At 41.8% G+C, this 20,757-nt stretch overlaps 1 protein-coding gene across 1 annotated transcript in view; it reads right to left on the reverse strand.

Annotated features, from left to right (window-relative positions):
- Nucleotides 1-20,757, reverse strand: part of Acbd3 (acyl-CoA binding domain containing 3) — a gene marked incomplete in the record, with an annotated part of 43,980 nt that continues 23,223 nt past the window's right edge. The window contains 5 exon segments of the mRNA XM_013504481.1: nucleotides 1-2,195; nucleotides 9,621-9,905; nucleotides 12,489-12,675; nucleotides 16,973-17,147; nucleotides 18,921-19,079. Of these exon segments, the coding sequence (XP_013359935.1) occupies nucleotides 1,984-2,195; nucleotides 9,621-9,905; nucleotides 12,489-12,675; nucleotides 16,973-17,147; nucleotides 18,921-19,079 (1,018 nt within the window).

The raw sequence follows: 20,757 nt of genomic DNA on the forward strand, positions 1-20,757 counted from the left end.
TAATAGCCAGAAATTGTTTGTTTTCAACTATATAAACAGAAAAGATCACTTAAAACAATTCTTTTTATCCTATCCAAACAATACTATACTGTAGTAGGGCCTCAGAAAGTAACTACATTAATGAAACATCAACAACTTACAGATAAACATTTTAATTGGTTAAATATATTACTTTCAAGATTTTTTTTGAAACTGCATTTGTACTGTATTAATCAACAGCCAAAGGCAATAAAAAAAGTTTAAAACCAAGAATGTTCTGATATTAACATGTGACAGAAACTGCTATGTAAAGTAACACACTGCTCCCAAGAACAATATTTTTTTGAAGGTAATTCACCTTAAATGTGCAAGGACAAATCTGTAATCAAAGGGTGGAAGAAATATATGTTAGTGCCTGCTTTTTAAAAGTTTATTTTACATCTTAAATACAGTATTTTTCTCCTTAAAAAAAAAAAAGCCAGGAAGGTGCTCAACTCTGACGCTTCTATACCACATGTAAGTGAGTGCTGTGGGACAGGCTAACAGTGTTCTGGATGTAACAGTGTGGACAGAGAGACTGCTTCGCAATCAAAATTTTAAAACACATATTAAGCACTGCTTAAGAGAAAAATAATACAGTTTTCTGAACAACCAAAAGAGAACAAAGTTAGATACATACAAAACCAGGTATTAAAAAAAACAGAAAGAAATTCAGCACACAAAAAACTCAAAACAGTATGTAGTGAACTATACTGCAATCATGGAAACCCTCCTGTAAGAAATATTTTATGATTTCAAATTTTAAAAATCTAAGTCTTTCAGTACAACATATAACAATGACACTAAGTGTTGTCATTTTCTATCTATACCACCGTCCCTTCTGAAAAGAATCTCTAGACTTATCACTTACACAAATTTGAAGCAATTAATCCATATTTGTTTTCGGTAAGAAAAAGATGTAACTCTTCCCATGACTAAAGACATAATACAGATTAAAGCTATAAAATGTAAGCATGAGTATAAGCGTTTCCAATTCTCTCTAATAACTCCAACTGGAATTATGTAGGGTTTATGCCTTAGTTAACAAATGAAAAGAAAACGGACTGTCTCTGGCAGTGATTTCCGTATTAGTGTAATATTATTTCCCAAACACTGAATTATCTTTAAATAATTTCATATATTTTAACTCAGTAGGTGTCAGTTTGAGTTTACAAAATCCTGAACTTTGTGCAGAAAAGTTTCAATTTGAGATGCTCTATAAAGCCAGATCAAAACACAAATTAGCTGGTTTTGTCTTGCTATTGGTGGCATGAATCCTAGGTAAGGAGAAAAGGCCTGAGCGCTGTAAAGAAGGATGTCTGTGGGGTTTTCTGTATTCCGACACTGCAGCTAACTACTGGGCCTGAATATTGTAAGTTTATTTCAGAAAATAATTCTCTGTAATATAACTCTGAACTAAACATAAACAGGTACACCCAAAATAAAAATAATATGCATCATTCAGAGCAAGATCAAATTGAAGCAATTTTTCTACTATACTCTGTGAGGTCTTCAGTTTTTAAATTGTAGTAATAGTGACCTTCAAAGCCAGCTGCCTCTGAAGCAGACTATTCACATAAGCACTTCAAATCAGAGGGCACTGGAACTACAGGTTCCAATAAAGCACACAGAGCAGGGAGTAATGGCCTCCCCATTGGCCAGGTGGAGCAACAGCAGGTTTTGTTTTGGAGACTTTGACTATTTAACACACAGCTCATAGAACTTTAGCATCCCCTAGTGCTTCTGTTGGTCAGCACCCCAAGGCTAGATGAGTCTGAGAAATCCTTCTTAACCCCGAAGTATTAATGCTAAAGAGTTTCAAGGAAATCCTGATTCCCAACAAGAGTTCACCAAGCATCAGACCAAAATCTTTCAGGTAAACATTGACTCCAACGCTCCACAAAAGTCAAAAGAAACTAAACACCACCTTCTGCCCAACCCTAGATTCCAGATGCGGCAACAACTTTATCTAGTATAATAGACTCTGTAGTAGACTGATTTGGACCTCCACAAAGAGTAGGAGTTATCAAACTTGAGGAGGTAGACTCCTCTCCCTGGGTACTGGTGGCTGCCGGCATACACTTCCTCGTGACAGTCCCGTCGATACACAGGCACAATCTCATCCAGCAGAGGTTTGTTGGCATTCTTTTTGGCTTTCTCTTCACAAGTGATGTTTTCTGCAAGAAAGAACATGGACAAGTCAAAAGATAAAGAACATCTTTCTACTGTGCAATGAAACTCTGCCCTTCCTTTAACAACTGATCTTGCTAGGAACTGTCCTGAAGCATTCTATTACTGATGATAACAGCACATACCACACATTCATTCATTCATCCATACCTAGCCACTTGCTGTGTACCAAGTACTGCTAATGTCAGACGGTGGCAGCAGCCTGCCTTCCTGCCTTTTCTGTCTTACCACTTGTTATGGTTTGTGTCTGGGTGTCCCCCTCAAATCCTTATGCAGTCAGGGGGGGGCTTCTAGAGTTCATAATTTATCCATGGCCCAAGGCTGGGATTATGGGTGTGTGTGCTACACCTGCCGTGGGACCGATAGTTTACATACAATATAAGAGAGGCTTGCTCCTCCAGCTGCTCTCCTCCCTTTTGCTCTTGTTGCTTTTGCTATCTTCTGTAGCCATGAACTGTTGCCCTCTGCCATGTGCCACTCTGCCTTGGAGCCAGCCGAGTACAGACTGAAGGAGAGGTTTATTTAGCTCACAATTTGTGGAGGTTTCAGTCCATTAAACCTTTCCTTCCTTAATTCTATTTTTTTTTTTTTTGGTCTTTTTTAGACAGCGTCTTGCTCAGACTGGCCTCGAACTCACAGTGATCCTCCTGCCTCAGCCTCTCAAGTGCTGGGATTACAGGCGTGTGCCACCACCCAGCTTCCTTCCTTAATTCTAGGTGTCAGGATTTTGTCCCAGCAAGGAGAGAAAAGTAACCAAGACACCACTGTTCCTATTATTGGGCCCCATTTTCCCCCTCTACTCCCATTCAATTCCTAATTCCTTCTCAATAGGAGGTATCTTGTTCATTGACTAAGACCAGGCAGAACACTGTTCTGATCTCCTCTTCTACAACATGCATCTCCGCTCCCCTCCTCCTCTCTATTTTAGGAATGAGAAGAGGTAGCTTATGATGCCTATTATTTTTTGTGTATCTTAAATGGGAAAGAGTAAAATTTTAAAACTCACAGTAGAGAGGCATTCAGAGACTCCCTATAGATGTAATTATTTCCACTAGGCCTTCTAAACCCAGAGGTGATCCAAGTAGCAAAAAAAATTAGCTCTGATCATAGGCTTCCCCAGTTAATAGTTTTCTGAACTATAATGGTATGAGCTTAGGAAGGAAAATACCTCTAAAACTACAGGAATGAGAAAATTTGCCACCTAACATCTCAGTTTAATGGATTAAATATGAATATCCTCAAGGAAAATAGGCAAAGGAAATATTCCACACAGAAGAGAAATGACTCAGGTTTACAACACCACAGTGTGAGTTTCCGGGACATGAGTTAATTGGGTAGTGCCTTGTCCATGGCCATGATCATGAACTCAAAGTGCAGCAAGTCTGAGAGACTCTCACAGCTACATAAACTGAATATGAGTAAACTGCAATGTGTTCTGCACTGGACACTGGAACATAGGTAAAAACTGAAGAAAACTAAATATGGATTTACACAATAATAATGTTTCAATATTGGTTCATTAGTTAAGATGAATGTACCATAATACACAGTAAGAAATTAAGAACAAGGGACCCTAGGTACAGGGTGTACTGGTGTTCTTTGTACCACCTTTTAAGTTTTCTTTTTGTTGTTTTGTTTTGTTTTGTTTTGTTTTGTGGTACCGGGATCAAACTCAAGACCTTGCGCTTGCTAGGCTGGTGCTTATGCCACTGAGCTGTACCCCCAGCCCCTTAAGTTTTCTATTAATGTAAAATTATTCTAAAAAGTTTATTTTGCAGGTCATGGTGGTGTATGGCTATAATCCCAGCACTCAGGAGACTAAGGCAGGAGGATCACCGTGAGTTTGAGGCCAGCTTGGGCTACACAGTGAGTTTAAGACCAGCATGAATTACAGAGCAAGGCCCTGTCTCAAAAAATCTAAATAAATAAATAAATAGTTTATTTTTTTAAAAATAGATGACACTCATATAAAAGTAGACCCACATCAAACTTGCTTTATCATAGTAATATCTACAAGTAAACATCTTTCATGTGTAAATGGGAAACACTAAGCCATTCTAAGTGTACATTATTAGGGGAAGAAACTTCAAAAGCAAAGAGAAACGGTTGGGGAAATGGAGAAAAGAAGGGGAGTAAATAAATAAGAGCTAAAGTAGTTACACTACTAATTTCTCTTAGTTCATTGAAAAGATAGGTTTGTACTATAACACGTAACAATAGTTTGGATAATTAAATGCTGATACCTTGTGCTCTGAGTAGCTAATTTAAAAATAACAATACCCAATGCATTAACCATCATTACCCCCATCATATTGCTTTAGAATTTTGTTTTCTGTTCTGTTTTGGTTTTTTTTCTCTTCCTTTTCTTTTGACACAGGGTCTCATGATGCAGTTCAAGCTGGCCTTGAGCTCACTTTATAGCTCAGGCTGGTCTCGAACACGTAACGAGCCTCCTGCCACAGCCTCCCAAGTGCTGGGATTACAGGTATGTGCCACCACGCCCAGCTGTTTTTTTCTCTTTAAAATTAAAAAAATTAAATCAAAGTGTACATTACTGCCTATGAGGATATACAGGAAACAGATTAGTCCATTAACACACTCCTGCCAGCTTGGACCATCAGTGATATAATCATGACTATCCCATCAATCAGCTTGTACCACCCAAAAGGTCTGGCCCATGCTGCCAATGCAACCGGCAGCATGTATTACCGGCAGTTCAGAGCATGTATTACCGGCAGTTCAGAGCCACTCGGTAGCCAGACATATGAATTACGGCCCAATCATGATCCAATTTTATTCAAACTCTGAAAACCTAAAGATTACTGGGATAGATGAACACTGCACCTTTTATCAACCTAAGCAAAGAGTTGGGACCTAGAAACACTAAAGTGGAGAATCTCAACAGGAGGGTTGGTTACCACCCACGCTTCTTCAGAAAAAAACAAGACGCCTACTTGCAAGACTTACGGGAGAACAGCTGAGGCAACCAACCAATGGACAAAAAGCCTGTGCTCTGCCTTAGCATGGTGGTACATATCTGTGATCCTGGCACTCTGGGAGACTGAGGCAGGAGGATCTATGTTTGAGCCAATTTGGGCAATTTAGTGACTTAGCAAGATTCTATCTTAAAATAATAAAAACAAGCTGAGGATTATTAGCTCAGTGAGGAGGCGTCAACCCTCCTCAGTACCATAAAAACAAAACAAATCTCAAAAACTGGATTCTCCTTCTACCTGAAACTAAGCCACAGGGATCTCCCTAAAATGCACATCATCTAGAGTAGCCTCCTAGGGCAGAACAATGCCCTAGAGCTTACAAACAAGATTTGGGAGCGGCGTGATGGGATACAGTTACATTCATTCCTACAGAAACAATACTTGGGAGCAGTTAGTTGTTCTGTTAATGCAGAGGTTTAAATGTCACTAACTCCTGTACCCTGGACAGGCTCACCAGGTTACCGTCTCCTGGCCACTAGTGCCCAGTTCCTGTCTACAGCCCCATTCGCATGAGAATTTGCTGTCTGGAGTGTTTTCGGCCTCTCGGGGCAGGTTCCTTACCTTGGCACCCTCACTGCAGGAGTAAGGACGACGAGTGGGAGAAATCTTCACAAAAAACTTGTGTAGAAAACTTACTTTTGTGGGGGGTTTCTGTTTGTTTGGGGGAGGTCTTTTTCTTTTCTTTTTTGTCTGTATTAAGACCTGCAGCTGCTAAAATCAGCTTTGCCTTTAATTAAACCATGTTCTCTCCAACCTCCCCCCCAAAAAAATCACACAAAAAATCAGAGGTCTAAATGGATTGGCTTTAGTTGCACGTCACTTTAGGATTAAGAATGGCATAGGGGGGTTGGGGGTACATCTCAGCAGCATGGCATCTGCCTGGCAAGCATGAAGTCCTGAGGTCAATTCCCAGTACCAAAAAAAAAAAAAAAAAGAATGTCCCAAGTCATCTTGCCTGGGAGGGACACAGTACATCAGCATTAAAGCCAAGGCATTGAAGTTCTTACCTCTAAAATCTACCCCAGCTGTTCTCGTAGCACATTTCCAGTATGGATAACCCAAAGACTATTAGACTATCACCAGCAGAGGGGCTGAGACTAGGGTGTAGGAAGCAACCTTCTTCAAAAAGACCTCTAGCAGGCAAGCAAGAGAAATATACTACCTCAAAAGACTTCTGACAGAGGATTTTTTTGTATGCTTGTTTTTTTTTTGGTGCGGGGGAGTTGTTTGTTGTCTGTTCTCTCCCTGCCCACCCCTCCTAGTACTGAGGACTGAACACAGAGCTACATCTTCAGCCCTTTTTTATTTTAAGACAGGGTCTTGCTAAGTTATTCACACTGGCCTCGAACTTGTGATCCTCCTGCCTCAGCCTCCTCAGTAGCTGGGATTATAGGTGTGCACCACTGAGCCTGCTACATGTTGGTTTTGTTTGTTTGTTTTGTTGTGCCAGGGATGGAACGCAGGACTTTACAAATCCAAAGCACAAGTTCTACCACTGAGTGACACTACTAGCCCAGAAATTCTTTTTTTTGGTCTTTTTGAGACAGGTTTTCCTTATGTAGTTCAGGCTGGCCTTGAACTCACTTTGTAGCCCAGGCTGGCCTCAAACTCACAGCAATCCTCCTGCCTCAGCCTCTCGAGTGCTGGGATTACAGGTGTATCCACGATGCTTGGCTAATAAAACTCTTGGGGGGTTTTTTTGTTTGTTTTTTTCGGTACCAAGAATCAAACTCAGGACCTCACACTTGCTGGGCACACACTGTACTGCTGAGCCCTATATCCCTGGGGCCCAGAAACTTTTTTTTTTTTTTTTCCTTTTTGAGACAAGGTCTTGCTATGCAGTTCAGGTCTTAAGCTCACTTTGTAGCTCAGGGTGGTCTCAAAGTTCAGCTCAGGACCCTCACCTCTTTTTTTCTCCCTCACTTTTGTGTTTTTAATCTTCTGTGTTGGTAGAATTTGTAGGCAGTGTTTTCTGTGGGGAGCAGCTGAAGCTGGAGACTGATCACAACAGCGAGGCAAGCCACTACTAAACAAGCCGTTTCAGCTTGCAACAGAAAGTTGCTAGGCAGAGGGGTTGAAACTGACATCAGCCTCCTGAGAGTATAAATAAAGGTACTATGGTGGTGAAGCAGTTTCTTTCCTCCCAATGGGAGGGAGGGCTCCACCTGACCTCAGCTTTCTGCTCTTATCTTTTATTTCTCCATGTTCTCGCTGGCCTTTCCCCCAGGAACTCTGAAGCTGTGAGAAACGCAGTAGTTCTCCTTATTGGCAGCACTTAGAAATAAGAGCACTGGAAACCTAATGCCATGGAGCACAAAGTGTGCGGCTTCAGTAGGTATCCCTAGCTAAAATGCAGCCCTGTGGGGGTAAGTCTTCCATCTCCTCTGGAGCGAGTCACTGTGTGAGCCACTGGAATCCCCAGGACACTGACGGTTCACACAGACAATGGTATAGGATGAAAACTCTTTGGAGCTGAAAACCTGACTGTTGGTATTAAATATGAAGGGCTAGGCATGATGCACTCAGAAAGCTCAGGCAGGAGGATGAGGAGCTCCACGCCAACCTGGACCCTGTACCACAACCCTGTCTGTAAGTAAAGAACATTCAGTGTTAAACTGAATAAACATTCAATTTCAAGGAAGTGCTTACGGTGTGCCTGCTATGTGTGCTTCCACACACGCCCCAGAGCCCCAGAGTGGCAGCACGGTGTGGTGCTATAACTCAACACCTGCCCATCTGCAGAGCCCACTCAACTTCTATGCCCATTCATGTACTTTCAGGAATATCTCTTTAGCTGGGCATGGTGCACACGCCTGTGATCCCCAGCACTTGGGAGACTGAGGCAGGAGGACTGCTCTGTGTTCAAGGCCAGCCTGAACTGCACAGTAAGACTGTCTCAAAAACTCAAAAACTCAAAAAAGAAAAAGCATCTCTCTTTAAATTTACCCTTACCCTCACCAATAACGACGTTATGTCCCTGGAAAGCCACAGACTCCTGAGGAACAAGGCACAGTGCTTTCTCACTCTGCAGCCGGGCCTCCTCCACACTTCTAAGCAGGTGTTTACTGACACAGACATGCCCCCACTCCCACTTTTCTCACCCATATCATCAAAGAACATTTTCTCAATAAGCAACACACTTTATCACCTATTTCCTAGACTCTTTAAGAAAACACCTGATTTTAATTAACTATATAAAAATTATACTCTGGGAAGAACTGAAAAATTTTAAGTGGGATGTTCCAGTGAGTTTTTCAATTTACATAAAAGCTTTTGAATAATGACCTAAAAAACTATTGGAAACATAAATTTAAATAAAGTACAGGATTGACAGACATCCTTACTTGTGCCTTTAAATTTTTTTCAAAGCAGGGCATGGTGGTGTGTACCTAGTCCCAGCTACTCACAAGGCTGAGGCAGGAGGATTGCTTGAGCCCCAGGAGTTCAAGACCCGGCTAGGCAATATAGTGAGCCTCTGTCTCAGAAAGAAAAAAATTCTTTTTCCAGAGTGATTCTACATACTTGTCTTTCAACATAGGAGGCTGTAAGTAAAACAGTCTTCAGAACGCAGTAAAACAGACCAGGCATGGTGGCACACACTTGTAATCCCAGCACTCGGGAAGTTGAGACAGACGGATCACAAGTTTGAGGTCAGCCCAAGCTCCACAGTGACTCCACAGACTAAATAGCAAGACCTTGTCTCAAAAAAAAAAAACTCAAAACCAAAACCAAAACCAAAAGTCAACCAACCAATGACAAAAATCAAAGCAGTGAGAAAGCAAACTGCCCGATACTTTTCTGACATTTAGAAAGATGCATGCTCAGGCTCTGGCCCCCTACGGAGACTGGCCACTCACAGCCTTTTCAGCCAAAGCTGCTATTATGGTTCATATTTAGATGTCCCCCTCAAAGCCTCAAGCACCTCTGACGGGGCTATTGGGAGGTGACTGGACCACAATGTGTGATACCAACAGGTTACAGCAGGGTGTGGTATTAGGAGTGAAGCCTGGTGGGAAAAGGTGGGCCACGTGAGCATGCTGTGGGAGGCTGTAGCCCTCCATCTCCTTCCTTAAGCACTCACTCTCCCTGTCTGTCCTGCCATGGACTGTTTCCTCCTCTGCCAAGGCCAAACCCACCTGGCACGCTGGCACGCCTCCCTCTCTTGGAGACAGATGACAACAGACTGAAACCTCTATAAACTGTGAGCTAACATAAACCTCTACCTCTTTAACCTTTGGGTGTTAGGTATTTTGTCCCAGCAACAAAAAAGTAACTGAGACAGTTGCCTAATGAAAAGACTGTTCCCTGTCCATGAAGTGTCAATCAGGAAGTGTATGGCTGGCTAACATTTGAACTATGTACCATTTTTGCCAATATACAACCCAACAGTTCCCAAACACAGACCAATGGTTCTACCTTCCTCCTCCTCGTCATCATCACTGGACTCGCTGACATGCACGCTGACGGCAGTGTTCGGAGAATCTGTCCATTCAAAGTATACCCCAAACCCAATGTCATAATTGTCTGTAGCAAATTCCCAAAAGAGGTAAGATCCTTCTTCATGGGTAGGAACTCGAACAGTGACCACTTCTCCTCGGCCCACTGTAATCACAGAATCTGCATCCTGCCGAATCTTCTCTTTAAAGTCTTTGATCTGGGGACGGGTCCACATGGATGGAGCTGCTATTACTGGAAGAGATTCTAAAGGCAAACAGGAATTACAAAAGCTAAAGAGAAAAATCCTTCACTGTGCAGGCATCAACATCTGCATGAGCCAACAACCTGCCCAGGACACGCAGGCACCGAGTGCAGTGTGGCATAGCTCCTTGTGGATGAAGGAGGGAGGGGATACATAAGGCTCTCAATGAAGTCTCACTCCTGACTAATACATTTAACAAGGTCACAGGGACTCAGAAGCCATTATAGTGCTTCAAATAACAAATGGAATCCATAGTAACTTTTTTAACACTCTTAACTATACCTATAGGGATTCAAGAATGACTTTGAAAACTCCAGAGCTGTGAAAACATTCTAGAAAGGAAGAGAGATCTCGATCTTGCAATAAAGTTCTGAACTCTAGAAATGTGAAAAAAAAGAAAACCAGGCTTAACCTCAATCTACCTGTTGAAAAACTGTTGACCTCAAAGTGTTCCAAAGTTCTAGGGTCTTTTCTTTTTTTTGTCTTTTTGAAACAGGGTTTCATTATACAGTTCAGCCTGGCCTTGAACTCACTTTGTAGCCCACGCTGGCTTCAAACTCACAGCAATCCTCCTGCCATAGCCTCCCAAGTGACGGGATTATAGGCATAGGCCACCATGCCCAGCCAGGGGATCTTTTCCAAAGGAGCTCAAAGAAGCAGAAAAATCTGGATAGGATTAGGACCAGTGGAGGCTGAGGAAAGAGGTACAGTCTTGTTACTGAGCAGTATCTATGTGCACTGGACCACTCAACATGTTCTCCAGAGTTAAGTTACAGAACCCCTGACAAAACACTTCCTCTCAAACGAAAACACTGCTAATAACTGTTCATAAGAAAAAAGGAGGAGTCATAAATTAAAGATTTCAAGGACTTTTATGAAGCTATGTTCTGTCAGTCACTCTAAAAGGGCAGGGAAGTCTCTGAAACCGAGTTTCCTCTGAGTCCCTCCACCATCCCTGACCACTGTCACTGACATGTGTGCTCTTCCCTCTTCATGCCTGGTTTTTTTTTTTTTTTTGGTACCGGGAGTCAAACTTAGGACCTTGTGCTTGCCAGGCCACTGAGCTACATCCTTGGCCCCTTCATGCCTGCTCTTGCTTCAGCTCTCTTAGCTCAAGTGCCCCCTTCCTCAGGAGAGTGCTGACCTCTCTGAGGTCACATGTTACATGATGTCACACTATAATTACAGGACCCCTCTCTCCACTGTACTACTTATCACAGCAATAACTTATCACAGCAACAACTTACATCTTATGTGCATTACTCTTCCTCATCTTACTATATTCCCACAGTTCACAAAACCTTCAAGCAAATGCTGAACAAATGAATGAACTACCCATGGAAAGCTAAGAGAACTTCAGAAATGCTGTTACTGTACAGGGCAACATGATACTCAGCATCAAAAGTACACTGGAATAGTACACAGATAGCCAGCCTCCAGGACAGCCCCAGAGATCCTCATGTCTGGCTTCCAAATGCACACTTATGAGATGTCCACCCACAACACCATGGGTCAGCTTAGAATATAGTGGAAGTGCTGATGATCATGTCCAAAGTCAGGGCCTAAAAACATTGCCATCTCTGACTCTTTTCGATAATGTGCTCGCAGGGATGCCAGCCACTGTGCGTTGAGACTTATACTGTCCCATGGAGAGGCTTTTGGGCAAGAACACATCCTATCAACATCCTGCACCAAACTGCCTGCCAGCCTGCCAGCCAGGGACGGAACTCTGAAAGCAAGTCCTCTAGTCCTAGTCACATGTTCAGAAGACCATAGTACCAGCCAACATTTGGACTGCAAGCTCACAACAGACCCTAATGAGCATCATTCACCTTAGCTGTTCTGACCACCTGACCCACAGAAACTGGGCTACATAAGAGTTGTTTTATTGTTGGGGCTGCAGATTTAGCTCAGCGGCACAGTGCCTGCCTGGCAAGCGCAAGATCATAAGTTCCATTCCCAGTGGGGGGGGGGGTGTTTATTGTTATTTTAATTTGCTAAACTGAGTGTAATGTTACACAGCATTAAATACAGTCGTACCTTGGTTCACAAACTTAATTCTTTCCATGACTCTGGTCATAAAGATGAGATCAATGATTAGGTTCAGTGAATGCTGATCTTATGAGGAAATGTGATTCAGTTCCTGTCCAATTTGGTTTGCAATCAAAATTGTGGAAAGAATTAATTTCGTGAACTGAGGCACCAAGATATATAAATAAATATATAGACAGAGATATACATCTCTCTGTATATAGAAATATATATACATAGAGAGAGAGAGCAGGAGAGGGAGAAGAAGCAGGAAGGGCAGTAGAGCGGGAGCTGGAGGGATCGGGAGCAGCAGTGGGAGCGGGAGTGGAGATATCTTTTGCCGTAAGGGCCCAAAAGCCACTTTTTTGTCTTTTTGCTCTTCTAATCTATTCTAATGGTCACCATAAGCATTAGATTCCAACTTAAAAGAGTAAAAAAGTATCCTCACTCTCAAATGATGTAACTGGTCTTACAAGCTGGTCACAAAAGCCTCTGCTTTTCACGGCATCTGAAGTGTAACATCTGAAGGAATGAACACATATACCAAATCATACCTTTTGGTCCATTCTCCAGGGCTTCTTCTGCAGCTTCTGGCTCAAGTTCTTTTTCAGAGTTGTCAGTGTGGGTTTTGGCCTGTCCATTAACTGACATCTTATCACCTGGGACGGTTGTATTCACTTTTGATGAAGTAGGCAAAGAAGCCCCAGCCACTGCTATGTCCTGTTGTTTCTGTAACGCTGCCTACAAATCAAGAAAGAGCAGAGACACACTGACCAGGAAGGCTAACAAATGGGACATCTGCCCTAGAGTGCATTCTGGCCTCATGCTTTTGTCCTACCAAAGCTTTCTGCTCCAAAAATTACTAACAAACATTTATCAGTTTTTATTCTATCTATAGTGAATACTAATATTAGTTAAAATGATGAAAATTAATGTGGACAAAAACTAACTGAAGCTGGAGATGGTGATGCATGAGAGTAAGCCCACACTCTGGTAAGCTGAGACAGGAGGAAAATGAGTTTGAGCCCAGTTAGGGCAACTTGGTGAGGCTCTGTTTCATTTAAAAAAAAAAAAAAAAAAGAAAAGAAAGAAAAGAATAAGAATAAGAATAAGAATAAGAATAAGACGACGACGACGACGACGACGACGACGACGACGACGACGACGAGGAGGAAGAAGCAGCAGCAGCAGCTAGGGATATAGCTCAGTGTGAAAGCCCTGGGCTCAATTCAATAGCAACAACAAAACTGAGGATCCCATTTCCATGATCTGAGAATCACTAGAAAAACTAACCAGGAACAATTATAGTAGACAGGAATAATCAACCCAAAATAAAACTATTAAATGTATGACAAAATCTGAATAGAATAACATGTCTTCTTAAAGTTAATGGAATTCAATTATATTGAAATTCAATTGCATAAAACTTGAATTAGGAAAGTTACAGAAACTTTGTATAAACAAACAGATACAGAAAAAAACATTCACAAAGACAGAAGCTATGACTGGTAAAGTCTGATACAGACCCTACAAGTAATCAACAAATCGCAGATGAAGGGTGAGGACACAGCTCATGTCGGAGCACCTGTGAAGTGTGTGCGAGGCACTAGGTTCAATCCTCAGCACTGGAAAAGCCAAAAGAAACAAAAACTATTCTTACATGGACAAAAATAAAGTGCAATTAAATTTATTTATTTTGTGGTGCCAGGGGTAGAACCCAGGATTTCGTATTAGCCTAAGTAGGTGCTCCATCACTGAGCTACACCTATAGACCACAACTAAATTTAGAACTATAAACCACATTGTTTAAAAAATTGATCTAAGCTGGGCGTGAAGGCACATGCCTATAATCCTATCACTCGGGAGGCTGAGGCAGGAAGATCACTGCGAGTCTGAGCCAAGCCTAGGCTACACAGTGAGTTCAAAGCCAGCCTGAACTACATAGTGAGACCTTGTCTCAAAAAAAAAAAATTTATCTAAGAACTAAACAGGTTTATAAACATAGTTGACACTATATGAAACCATGATTAAAATGTGTATGAAGTAGGGTATACCATCCATTCAGGTTGGGTGTGATGGACACACCTGCAGTACTAGCATGTAGGCTAAAGCAAGAAGATCACAGATTTGAGTCTTGCCTGGGCAATTTAGTGACGTAACAAGACTCTCAACATAAACAACTTTAAAAACAGCTGGGGATACAGCTAAGTGGTATAACACCCCTGGGCTTGATCCCCTAGTGGCACCAAAAACAAAAAAAAGCATGTATTCACAAATATTAAATAAAAATGTTCTCTGAATGAAATGGGAGAGTAAAAAAAGGGATAGCTATCTGGGACATTCCTTTTCTAAGTCAAGATGCAGACATTAATACTACTTAAAATAAAAAAAAATACCTACTAAGTAACCTTTGGAGGAACTTTGAATTGTAACATGCATATATAAAAATACACAAATCATACAGGTTGACCAATCTTCACAAATTTAACACATATCCATTTAAAGCCAGGCGTGGTGGCTCATGCCTGTAATCCCAGCACTCGGAAGGCTGAGGCAGGAGGATCACTGCAAGTTTGAGACCAGCCTGGGCTACAAAGTGAGCTCAAGGCCATAGTGAGCTGCATAGTGAGACCCTGTCTCAAAAAAAAACAAAAAAAAAAACCAACCCATGTAATCAACACGCAGATGAAGACACCTCTGCTTCCCAGAATCCTACCAGGTACTCCTTTCTAGATACCTCCTCCTACCCAAGCAACTATTCTGACATCATACAGATATGCTTTACTGTTTTCAAATGGTATATAAATTGATGGAAGGTTCATCAACAGGACCACAACCAACTGTACTTTGTTGTTTGCACTGCTCTAATTAGTCCACCATGAAAATGTAAAATTTACCTATTTTACCATTCAAGTATATAGGCACGTAAGTAACTTTTTAAATTAAAACACTAAAGTCACAAGTTAACATATGGTCACTGTTATGGTTTGTGTCTGGGTGTCCCCCCAAAGCCTCATGCTGCCATGGGGTAGGCTTTTAGAGTTTGATTGATTATGGGTCTGAGAGCTACACCTGCCCTGGGGTGCATAGTTTGCATATGTAAGGGAGAGAAAGAGGGTGCTTCTGGCCATTTCCTCCCTTTTGTGTGCTTGTTGCTTTGCTGTGTTCCGTGCCAGGAGCTGTAGCCTCTGCCATGTGCCACTCTGCCCTATAACCGGCCAAATACGGACTGAAACCTCCACAAACTGTAAGCGAAATAAACCTTTCCTTCCTTAATTTTGGGCATCAGATATTTTGTCCCAGCAATGAGAGAAAAGTAACCAAGACAGTCACTGTAGTTAAACAAACAAAAAAAAAAAGACGTCTACAGAGAGCAAGACTGTCTGCTCACCTTGTAACTCCCCAGTTTAAAGATGACGTAGTTTGGTTATCTCTGTGCATGGGTTTCATGTAATCTATCACAAGCCAATTACTTAAAGGAAGGGCAACACGTCTCTACGGCTAGCACAGGACAGCAACACACTTAGGACTTTAAAATACCTTCTCCCAAGATGTAGATTCTAAACAATTTTCAAGTTAGTTTTATAGAAAGAGTACTAACCACCAGAAAAAAAAAAAAATACATAAAACCAAAACAAGTGAGTATGCTCAGAATACTACATGACAGGAAAGAAGAAAAAGCATTTCTGCTGATGATCAATTGGCCCAGCTCAAATAGTACCTTTCCACAAATCCTTTCCTGAAACTCTACCAGAATGAACAAAATCACTTCTCTGGGATCCCACTGCCATTAATATGACAGCAGACTGTAATTGCTTAATTTACATATTCTCTTTTCTATACTTATGGAAAGGTGTAAGAATAATGCTGACAAAACAGCTGGTTCATGTAATTATATCCCCAAATTAACAAGTGTTCCCACTGTGTAATTCTGCTCAGTATTCATACAAAAATTAATGCTTTATAAGGGTGAAGTTCCTTTAGTTTCCTTCCCCTCAAGGAAAATTCACCGCAACTGTTAAAAAACAACTCAGGTTGCAATGAACTAAAACCCTCTTTCTAAGGCTGAATTCCAAGGTTTTCTATTATAACTAGTCCCAGATTCGACCGCTGGGTTAATAATGATCAAGTTAACACTTGATCTTGATCATTCTAATCTAATTGTGACTTCCCACTTCAAAGACCCTTGGATGTGCCCTGTTAGACTGACTTTCTCCTCACTAAGTGATAGCCTATGAACATGACAGTTTATGTGAGCTGTTCTAGTGAAAAATTATCTCAATGTCTATTACAGAAAACAGGAAAAAGGGATGTGATACACTGAGGTAGAAACTGGCTATAGAAAACAGAAAAGAATCCCTCAAAAGTATCTTGAATGAACTCTGGGTAAGTGATTTTTTCCTCCTAGGGGGATTGTATAAAATCTGCAATTTCTAACTTCTGATATATCTTCAAGGAACTTAAAGATCTCGGGGAAAACAACATAGATTATAATGTCACATAGTAAAAAATCTCTTCTTTTCACTCCAGTTTTTTGATAGGTGGTAACTATTTTGCAAGTGAAAACGAGTCACACTTAGCACATTTAAGTTTAAGAAGTATTTTACGGCCCTACCAATGTAGAAACAATGTAAAATCACTATCTTGCCTGTGTACAAAATAGGTTCACAGACCAGACTCCTAGCCCCACATTCTCTCACCTAAATCACCTTTCCTTACCAAAGCCAGTATTTAGTGTTGGACATGAATGTGTTGTCATATTCTTATGAAACAGCCTGTGGCCTAAGTGAGGGCAGTTCTCTTCAGAAGCTGCCCACCCCACTAACAATGCTTTGCCTGAAGGATGTCTCTAAACTAAGGCTGGCTACCCTGGTCCTCACGGTTCCAGGACTACTAACATCTGCCTACAAGATTACCAGGAAGTTATTTTATACCTTCAAAGCTAACTAATACAAAATTCATTGGCAACTGTTAAAAAAAGGGTTCCAATGAAACACAAACCCTCTCTAAGGCTGAACTCTGGGGTTGTCTATCGTACCTGTTGCTGTGCAAGCTGGACTTGGTACAACTGCTGCATATACTGCTGATAGTGCTGCTCCTGCAACTGGCGGATGAGAATCTGCTGCTGCTCGTAGTTCCCTGGGTACTGCTGGGCTGCATACTGCTGGAACTGCACGGCAGTCTGGGAGTTTAAAGCTGCCATTATCTGCTGCCTAAAAACATTAAAAATATACACTAGTCTGACTACAGGAGATTGTTCATGACAAAATTAAATGTCCTTATTATAGTTTGTAACTCTTATTTAAACATGACTAAGCTAGCAATGTATACCGATCAGCATGTGTCCCAAGCTCCTAGAAGAAAGATTTAAGAAAATAAACCTGACCTCTAATTTTTTGTTTGTCTGTCTTGTTTTTGCTTTTGAGACAGGGTCTCACTAGATAGCTCAGGCTGGTCTCGAACCTTTGATCCTATTGGCTGAACCTCCGAGGTGCTGGAATTACAGGTATGTGCCACCACACCAGGCTGGTCTTTAATTTTTTACTTTTTCAAGGCAAATTTGGGATGGAGAGTAGTAAGTACATCATCTTCACCACCATCATAATTATTATGTGCCATGCAGTGTTCAAAGCACATATATGCACTAACCCCAATGGGTCTCACAACCATCATATGGAGTTGTTCAATAATTTGCCCAATATTCTAGTACAGGAAGGTGCCAGAGCCAGGATTCAAATCCAGACAGTCTGGCTCAAAGACTACTAACTCATCACCATGCTGTAAAGTGATGGATTCTCATCTGAAGCAGAGACAAGGTACTAAACTATTGGCTATGGCTCCCCTACCTACATACATGACAAACAGGACAAGGCAGAACAGCTGAAAGACAGTAAGGTAGCCCTGGTAAGATTAAACAAAGCCAGTGAAAATCTGAGGGTCTATGGCATTTAATTTAAAGCCCCCTTTATTAAAGGGGAAACACTGAAAATAGTATTTGGGCAGGCATAGTCCAGAAGTAACAATCTGTATGAACTATTACAATTTTTTCATATGAAAATCACATGCTTCATAACTCAGTTGTGCAACTACTTAACAAAGACCTCAAAGTCATCTATTAAATAAAAATCAGATAAACAGGTAACAAAGCAAATGCTCTTAATTCATGAATACAGCATGACCCTGGGCCCAGTCAGGGCATCCCACCCTAAAAAACGAGCAGTATTCATGTCTCTCTTCAAAGCTGAATGAAGACTTCAATCAGTTTGAGGCCAGCATTGAAGGTTTTTCTGATAAACTAAGTAGAAATTACATTGTCTGATTTAACACATATATCATCCCATCCTAGAACTCCAGACCTCCTTTCCCATGGTGCTGAGTTGGTGTGAATCACTTCCTCCTTACACCTACAGCTCCCTTTGGAAGAATCAATCCTAAGATAGCTGCTCTCACAGCCCTTACTAAGCAATAGTTTCAGCCTTCAAGGCCTGTACTAGGATTTAGGGATGGACACTTTAGATACAGACTGCACCAATGGGATTCTGTTCTCAGAATTTTTAACTGGAGCTCACATTCCAGCCTGCCTCTGTCAGATGCATGGAAAAATAAAACACACAAAAACCCTAGCTGAGATATCCTTGCATACGTCACGTCAATGCAGAGACTGCCACTTTGCAGATATCAGGAAGAACACAGCAGAGACATAAGCTGGGAAGGAAAGACAAGGTCATGTAGATGGAGAGACAGACGGATCAATCAAGAAACCCAGGTCCCGTTTCTAGCTCCTGGAATCTGCGTATTAACCCCAAATTCTTCCAAATACATTCCTTTGATAGCAGATCACTGATAAAAATAAAAAGTAGCTGGTCTCCCTCCCAGTCATACAAATCACAGAGATATTCTGAGGCACACACTGGTAAGAACTCAGGTATTATCGGCACAGGGCAGTCACTTCTCATCTTTAGATGGAACCCATGCAACAAGCTCACTTTTGCTGCTCCAAGCGAAGCCTCTCCTCTTCTGCACGCCTCCTCTCTTCTTCCTCCCGCCTCAGCCTTTCCTCCTCTTCTCGCCTGCGTTTCTCTTCCTCCTTGAGCAGACGTTCTCTCTCTTCCTCTTCCCGTCGCCTTCGCTCCTCCTCCTCCTTCCTGCAAGGTAAAGAGCAGAAAACAGCGACTTTTCTTTAAAAATCATTTCCATTCCATTTCCCAGGGAAAATTAACACAAATGTTTTACAGAACAATGTGGCAACACGGCTGGGCATGGGTGCATGTCTGCAGCCCCACCACTCAAGGGGCCAAAGCAGGAGGACTGGGAGAGTTCAATCAGCCTGGCTACACAGCAAGACCTTGTGCTAAAACAAAGAACTGAAATGTGTACACTTCACTAGCAGAAACTTATCACATGAATCGCAGCACTCGGGAGGCTGAGGGAGGAGGATCACCATGAGTTCAAAGCCAGTATGGGCTACATAAGTGAGTTCAAAGCCAGCCTGCAATACATAGCAAGACCTTGTCTCAAAAACAATGAAAAAAAAAAAAAAAAGCCAGGCATATAGCTCAGTGGCACAAGTGCCTGCCTGGCAAGTGCAAGGTCCTGAGTTTGATTCCCGGTACCAAAAAATAAATAAATAAATACATAAATAGCCAGAAAAAGAAAAACAAAAAAAAAGAAACATCATATGGAGTCAACCTCACAATACACAAGATCACATCAAGAGTAACTATTGGGCTGGGAATACAGCTCAGTGGCACAGTGCCCACCCTGGCAAGCCCAAGGTTCTGAGTTCAATTCCAGATACCAAAAAAAAAAAAAAAGAGGGGCAGGGATGGACTCAGTGGTGAAGTGCTTTCCCCGCAGGCACAAGGCACTAGGTTCTACCCCCAGCACCACACACCCAAAGGTCTACACTCAGTGAGTAGAGGCTGCTACCGTACACCACCACATCCAGGAGCCTTGGCAGGGGCTGGGGAGCACAAAGCAAGTGTATGAAATGCAAATCAGGGGCCAGGACAGAGCTCAGCAGCACAGCGCCTGCCTGGCAAGAGCACGGTCATAAGTTCCATTCTCAATGCCAAAAAAAAGCAAATCTAAGGGGCTGGGGATTTAGCTCACTGGCAAAGCGCCTGCTTGGCAAGCGCAAGGTCGTGAGTTCGGCTCCCGGTACCGGAGAAAAACCAAACAAAAAAAAAAAAAAAAAGCAAATCTACCTAAAATGCCATGCAGCCATTAAGAAAGGACAGAACTACCCAACCTAGTATGTAAAGATTAATGTGTCTGATGAAGCGCAGGTAAGTACCCAAAAAAAGGTCTAGAAGGGTTTATTCCAAACTTGACAGTTTATGGAAAGAAGAATGGGAAAGGGAAATTTCAGTGTGTGCTTTGCATTTTGCCAGAAATGGGAAAATAACTTTCACTGTTTGTGTTTGTGTTTTGTCTTTTTGAGACAGGGTCTCACTATGCAGTTCAGGCTGGCCTTGAGCTCACTTACATAGCCCAGGCTGGTCTCAAACTCGCAACAACCCTCCTGCCTCAGTCTCCCCAGTGCTGGGATTACAGGTGTGCACTACCATTCCTGGCCTTGTTTTTGATTTTTTTGTCTTTTTGAATTTACACCGTTTGAAAAACATTTATGTTTGTACATTACTTCTAAAATTTTTTAAGTTTCCAATTTTTAAAAAAAGAAGCCATGTGTAGCGGTGTAAGCCTATAGGGAGGCTGAGACAGGAGGATCGCCACAGTTCAAGGCCAGCCTGGACTAAATAGTAAGTTCAAGGCCAACCTGAGCTACACAGCAAGACTCTGTCTCAAAAAAAAAAAGGATTA

This window comes from Chinchilla lanigera, unplaced genomic scaffold, assembly GCF_000276665.1.
Source record: "Chinchilla lanigera isolate Chin_1 unplaced genomic scaffold, ChiLan1.0 scaffold00088, whole genome shotgun sequence".
Lineage (NCBI taxonomy): Eukaryota > Metazoa > Chordata > Mammalia > Rodentia > Chinchillidae > Chinchilla > Chinchilla lanigera.